Source organism: Cryptotermes secundus, unplaced genomic scaffold, assembly GCF_002891405.2.
Source record: "Cryptotermes secundus unplaced genomic scaffold, Csec_1.0 scaffold289, whole genome shotgun sequence".
NCBI classification, from domain to species: domain Eukaryota; kingdom Metazoa; phylum Arthropoda; class Insecta; order Blattodea; family Kalotermitidae; genus Cryptotermes; species Cryptotermes secundus.
This window is the reverse complement of record NW_019722431.1, coordinates 1,738,568-1,744,873: the sequence shown is the minus strand read 5'-3', so window position 1 is coordinate 1,744,873 and position 6,306 is coordinate 1,738,568. Positions and strand designations below refer to the sequence as shown.

Below are 6,306 nucleotides of genomic sequence, written 5' to 3'. Positions count from 1 at the left end.
CATAAACCCTGATGATGGAGGCAGCAAATTCCTTCAAAATGTCACTATACATCAACCAGACTGTGATGTCACATCCTGGAATACTGTATCTTTGTGATCATTGCTGTGAGAGCCTCAGATCTCACATTACATATTCATGTATATATAAAATCTTTCGCATCATAATAAGACTGTGTATAGCTTTTACTTTCATGTGCTGTGAAGAAGGAGCTCTGGGAAACACAAATCTAGACTAACTCTGTTAACAAATGAGAAAGAATTTAGTTCTTTATTTTATATATACTTCTTTACATACAATATTTTACACTGCTCTTATAATCGTACCATTCATACATCTGAGTCAGATTTAGAATGAAATCTATCTTATCAACATGCACACTGGGACACGTAACAGGCATCATCATTCTGGTGATTACTAAGATGCAAGCCTCTATGAATAAGCAGAGTATGTAGAACTTGTTCTTAATGTACTGTGATAACCTTGCATTTGAGCCTATTCTTAAAAATGGTCTAAATAACAAGAAGAGATCTTGAGCATAACTCTACACTTGTGATCGAAGAAGCATTGCCTTGCAATTTTGGTAATATATACAAAATGCTTTGAAACAGCAAAGAAAATATTCACTCATATACATTGTATTTTATGATATTATATATAAAACAAGTTTGATGGATACTTCATTGTTGAGTAGAAAACAGTCAAAATGGAAGACAAAAATATGTAAGTTTGTTATATCTAAAATATATTTTATGACTGCTGAATAGGACGAATTTAAGAAAATGAAGAAATATCACTTCTGTAAAATCGTAATTCCTAATGAACACAACGTCTGTTGCTTCGTACTGATCATCATGATAGAAATGATAGTTTCATTTCATATTGGTCTCTTCTGTTCCTCCATCTCTCACACCCGTCAGTGGTACACCTTGATCTAGTTCTTGAGGCAGTGACTGATGTACTGGAGGGAGACCAAATACAAACCTATAGAATGCTGACGTCAGGAGCCCTGCGGCAAGTGGTCCAACCCAGTAGACCTGTGGCACAAAACTGTTATTATTTGAGAATTATCAAAGAACTTGTGATGGGTTGTAGAATATTTGTGTGAAGTGAACACCCTCAAGAGAAATGTGGAACAATAAAGAGAATTCATAAAATGGTCTCCTTGGTTATGATACCATCATATGATTCAGATGAACCTTCTGTAGTCATCTTTTCTCTTATACCTAAAGTACAGCAGATTTGGAAGTTTATACTGTTATAGCAGATGTCACACCTTTGTACAGACCAGGAATTTTGTTAAACCCAAGCAGCTGAAATGAAATCTTTTAAGTGTCAAAAAAGATGTATAAGAGGAACTTTTGGCTCTGGAGAAATATCATAATGAACTTTTGAGTATTACTTTACAAAACACTCAGTGCTGTGGTGACCAGATGCCTGGGGTATATTGAACCCAGCTTTAATTAAATGCAGGCCACTTTTTCCAAACAAGACTCACCCAGTGATTTTCCCAAACTCCAGTCCAGATGGCAGGTCCAAATGACCTTGCAGGGTTCATACTTCCTCCAGTGTATGCACCCTGAAACAAGATGTTTGTTTTTCAACATGAAATCATACAAAGTATGTTTGCATTCATTCTGAAATCAGGCCAGGTATAACTAATGGAATTCTTTAAGAACTGGAATTTTCCTTCATCTTTTACATGTCACAGGTACATACGTGGGATTTTATGTCTTTGTTAAGTAGTTAGCATTCAGGAAGTCAGGTCAGTTCTCAACACAGGCCTGCCAAGATATGAGTGACACAAAGAGGCAGTACAGATATGTAAACATGCAGAGTAGACAACAGAGCACAGTCACTGGTTGCTGATAATTAGCCAAAGAGAAGAGAAGTAGGAAATTTTGTGGTCACCCATCTAGCAAACAATCCAATTCAATACCAAAGAATTCTGTCATCTGTGAGAACCTCAAATCCTACAGTTCAATGTTACTTTGCCTGGATGTGACTAAATGATGTCTTACAGTTGTGTCCCTCTTGACATTAGTCTATGCTAATTACTCAAGACACCATTATGATTAAATTGTAGAGTTTTTTTATTAGTACCATGGTTTGTATAAGAACGAAGAGCAAACTGTTTGTAAAACATACCTCATTCATTGCAATGGCAGCAACTGTTAGTCCAAACTTGATCGAGACGGAATCTGTGTTGCGTGCATTCCTTCTGTCAAAGACAGAGCATACCACAAGCACAAGGATTGAGGTGACCAGAAACTCAGCTAGTAACCCCTGGAGCGATGTCATCTCAGGATTAACCAAGGTGACACACATGGCACAACAAGTACCATTTGGACTGTGTTCTTTGAGCACTCGATCCGGAGTTATTGCCTGTACCATAGATATCAATTAGATATAGACCATGAGTTTACAAGCATACAGCATGAATATTATGCGTGATTCAATGTGACCTGGTTTAGTCCAGACACTTAGTTTGCATGTCTGAAAGATTGAGGCAAGATGCTTAAAATTTATCCCCATTTACTTTACATTGGACATTTTTTTTTCTTGCATATATCTACAATAAAATTATTGTATTACTGCGTGAGATTATTGTACCATAATGCATCAAAAATGCACAGCACATACTCTTTGCAGCTAGTACCAATTTAACTGGCAGGTAATTTTGCCAATGATAGTCTCTATCTCATCAGGGCTCATCATTTTCAGAAATAGTTTCTTGAATCCTGTATGCATATTTATTTCAATATTGAACTTTATGGTTTGATAGTGAGTTGTGTAGTTTCTTAGCTCTCCCAGATGGTTTGTGTTGTGTTTGATTTATGTCCCCCTTTTTGAAACTGGCATAGGTGTCTGGAGATAGGGACTAGCTCTATCTATTGGATCCAACTGAGTAGGTTTTACCTGAGGATGGGGTCTGAATCCAGTCTCCAAAATGTTGTGTTTTTAAAAATAAACATGACGGTTTTTTAGAAAATAGACAGGAGGATGGATAATGTCCAAGAACAATACTTGTAGCAGTGTACCATCATCACAAACTTTTTGATCTTATTATTAATGCTAGACTTTAGTGCCATTCAGCTTATTAATTTAATTCAAGAAACAGACTATAGTATATGAAATTGAGGTTTTTATTGCAGTGGGTTATGACACTACATATATTCATATGTAATTACCAGTGTTTTGGAGGAACATGTTTCCTGCATGTTCTAACTGGAGTAATATGAAACTATTTGATGTCATAACCCAAATGATCACAGTTTTAAGACTATAGTGTGTTTTATTTTTGTTTCCTTAAAGTGATGTACTTTGACTCACCATAAGAACACCATAACCTAATGTGGCCCCAATGACCTGCGAGACAATGTAGACACCAGCCAATGGCACATTTAGGTCACCTATGACGACAAGTGAAAAGGTTACAGCCGGATTCAGATGAGCTTTGCTGATGTGTGCCATTATCTGTAACAGTTGACAAACAATTGCACTATATGCTGTCCTGACTGCTCATGGTCCTCCAGGTTGCTTGTAACTTTGTGATAAAATTTACAGAATATCACAAATCACTGTTTGTGTTCCTAAAGTTGAAGTCTGACATTTTATGGAATTCTTAACTGTATTTTGATAAACTAAACAGAGGAACCTGAATGGTTATCCCAAGGATGGACAGTTAATTTTACTTGGGGCCTGGACAGGACTAGTTTGAAGTGGCCAGAAGCCAAAGAACATGGCAAGAAAAATGATTATTAAATTGCTGTTAGCTATTACGAAGTCAGGTTAGGTCAGTATAGTGACATGCCATGGGCTGGACAGCCAGAGTTCAATTCCCTGCAGAGGCAAGATTTTTCTTTTCTTCACAGTGTCCAGAGTGGCTCTGGCACACACCCAGCCTCCCATCCAATGGGTACCTGGGATTCTTTCCCCAGCATTTAAGTGGCAGGGGAATGAAGCTGACCTCTCACTTTCATCAAGTACAATTATCAAGAATGGTGCAACTGTACATCCGTTCCTCTATATGCCTTCATAGCATAATGTTTAATTAATTAGACACAGGGACAACTTTACCTTTTTTATTATTATTGTTAGCTATTTACCCTCTGTCTTGGTTGGAAGCCAGGTTATCTATTTTTGTAGCTATTACTTCCAAGGGACTCTCTGTATATCTGTTCCACTATATTCATGTTCTGTTCATGCTGCCCACTATTCACTAAGATATTTCCTGCTCTTTATTCTTAACGGATATAGGAATGAAGAAGAAACAAATGCACAGACAACAGGGAAACTGAAAATGTTTACAACAGACAAGCAGAATGCAGGGTCTCAGTTGTAATGGGCATATAAAATACTAAAAAAGGCCATATCTGCTTCTCAATTTCCTGTTCGGTATCTGTCACATCTCCACCAGATTTACTTCGGCCTCCTTTCAGGGATTGTGCCTTCCGACTTCCAACATGGTACCAGAGATGAAATTCCTTCTGGCAGGCCCTACTCATCCACCAACTCCCAACCTAGGGATGAACTTGGAAATTCTGAGATGTCTTGATGCATGCAATATAGTGTGTTATTCAGTTAACAACAACAGTGACGATATTCAATTGTTAGTTGCATGAAAACAATGGTGCAGTATAGCTTTCATCTTCTTGCATGCGCTGAAAACACAGAACTATTCAGAACCTATCACTGTTTTTCTATATTATGTTTATTTTCTGCTATCTGTATTTACGCCTTGTTACCATTGTGATGTATTAGGGTGTGCTCATTTTTGTTTTATGTTTATTATCTGTGTCCTGCGTTCGGTAGTTGACCTACATAGGAAAGGCAGCATGCTAATAACCCCGTGTAACTTCACACCTTATATGTGTTCAATCACTGCTGTGGAGCGTGCAGCTAGAGTAGTAAGGGGTAATGCTGCAGGGATAGAGGAAGTATACAGAAGTGCCAGGTTCAAATCGTGAAAAATAAAGACAATTATATCTCATTTGTGCTTGGTTTGAGTTCATGAGAGCATTGGTGTTATTCAACTGTTATTGTATGTGTAGTTTATGTGAACAATGTCATAGTTATACAGTATTTAGGGCCGCGCCATAGGTCAAGCGGTTAGTCGCTGGCTTCCCACCGTGGCGGCCCGGGTCTGGTCAAGTGGGATTTGTGGTGGACAAAGTGGCGCTGGGACAGGTTTTCTCCGAGTACTTCGGTTTCCCCTGTCAATCTTCATTCTATCAATTGCTCCACAATCACCCTCACCTATCATCTGGGGCTGGTACAATAGGCCAGAAGTGGCCACTGTACAAGGGACTTAGTCCCACCCCACTAGTAATAAAAAATATGCAGTATTTAGTGTGTACCAAACCTTCAAAAATACAAGTTATAATCAAAATCAAATGGTTAGATGCAAGGGGAAGCTGTGATAAAACTAAAGGTTTCCGTTTCGTGAAAAAAGAGCAATAGATTCACATATTGTACATGGTCCTTATGAGTAGTTGTGTATACATCATAGGACGAGTACATAGGCCTATGTGATATATGACCAGTCCACAAATTTATATTCTACCGACGGTACTAGAACAACAAGAAGTGAATTTTAATGAATGTGTCTTGGTATAATATAACAGATACCAACTTTCGCTGTAATTACCCAGGTGACATATATCTTTGCACACCACTTTTTTTTATTGCTAGTGGGGTGGGACTAAGTCCCTTGCACTGCGGCCACTTCTGGCCTGTTGTACCAGCCCCAGATGATAGGTGAGGGTGATTGTGGAGCAATTGGTGGAATGAAGATTGGCAAGGGAAACCGAAGTACTCGGAGAAAACTTGCCCCAGCGCCACTTTGTCCACCACAAATCCCACTTGACCAGACCCGGGATCGAACCCGGGCCGCAGCGGTGGGAAGCCAGCGACTAACCGCTTGAGCTATGGCGCGGCCCAACTACACACCATACAGAGACATTCTACGTAAATTTGCGTATAGGCTAGTTTATGTGGAATGTCCACATGATATAATTGTTATAAGAATTCAATGTATGATGTATTGACGCTGTCAGTAACTTAGGCTGTGTGGTGTCTAAAGATCTGATAATAGTAACGAACAGGATGTGAAAGGAAATGATCATGGGCAAATTGTACTGTCGTGGTATTTCAAGCGGTTGGTCGCTGGCTTCCCACCGCAGCGGCCCGGGTTCGATCCCGGATATGGTCTAGTGGGATTTGTGGTGGACAAAGTGGCGCTGGGGCAGGTTTTCTCCGAGTACTTCGGTTTCCCCTGCCAATCTTCATACTACCAATTGCTCCAC

At 39.1% G+C, this 6,306-nt stretch overlaps 1 protein-coding gene across 5 annotated transcripts in view; it reads right to left on the bottom strand.

The window, feature by feature from the left end:
• Positions 1–241: 241 nt before the first annotated feature.
• LOC111861391 (aquaporin AQPAe.a) overlaps positions 242–6,306 on the bottom strand; it is a 61,617-nt gene continuing 55,552 nt past the window's right edge. For all 5 annotated transcript variants that reach the window (XM_023845921.1, XM_023845919.2, XM_023845922.2 and 2 more), the window contains exons 3-6: positions 3,332–3,475; positions 2,147–2,383; positions 1,497–1,577; positions 242–1,035 (exon numbers count right to left, since the gene is read on the bottom strand). In XM_023845921.1, the coding sequence (XP_023701689.1) occupies positions 871–1,035; positions 1,497–1,577; positions 2,147–2,383; positions 3,332–3,475 (627 nt within the window). In that variant the 3' untranslated portion in view covers positions 242–870. The remainder of the gene's footprint in view (positions 1,036–1,496; positions 1,578–2,146; positions 2,384–3,331; positions 3,476–6,306) is intronic.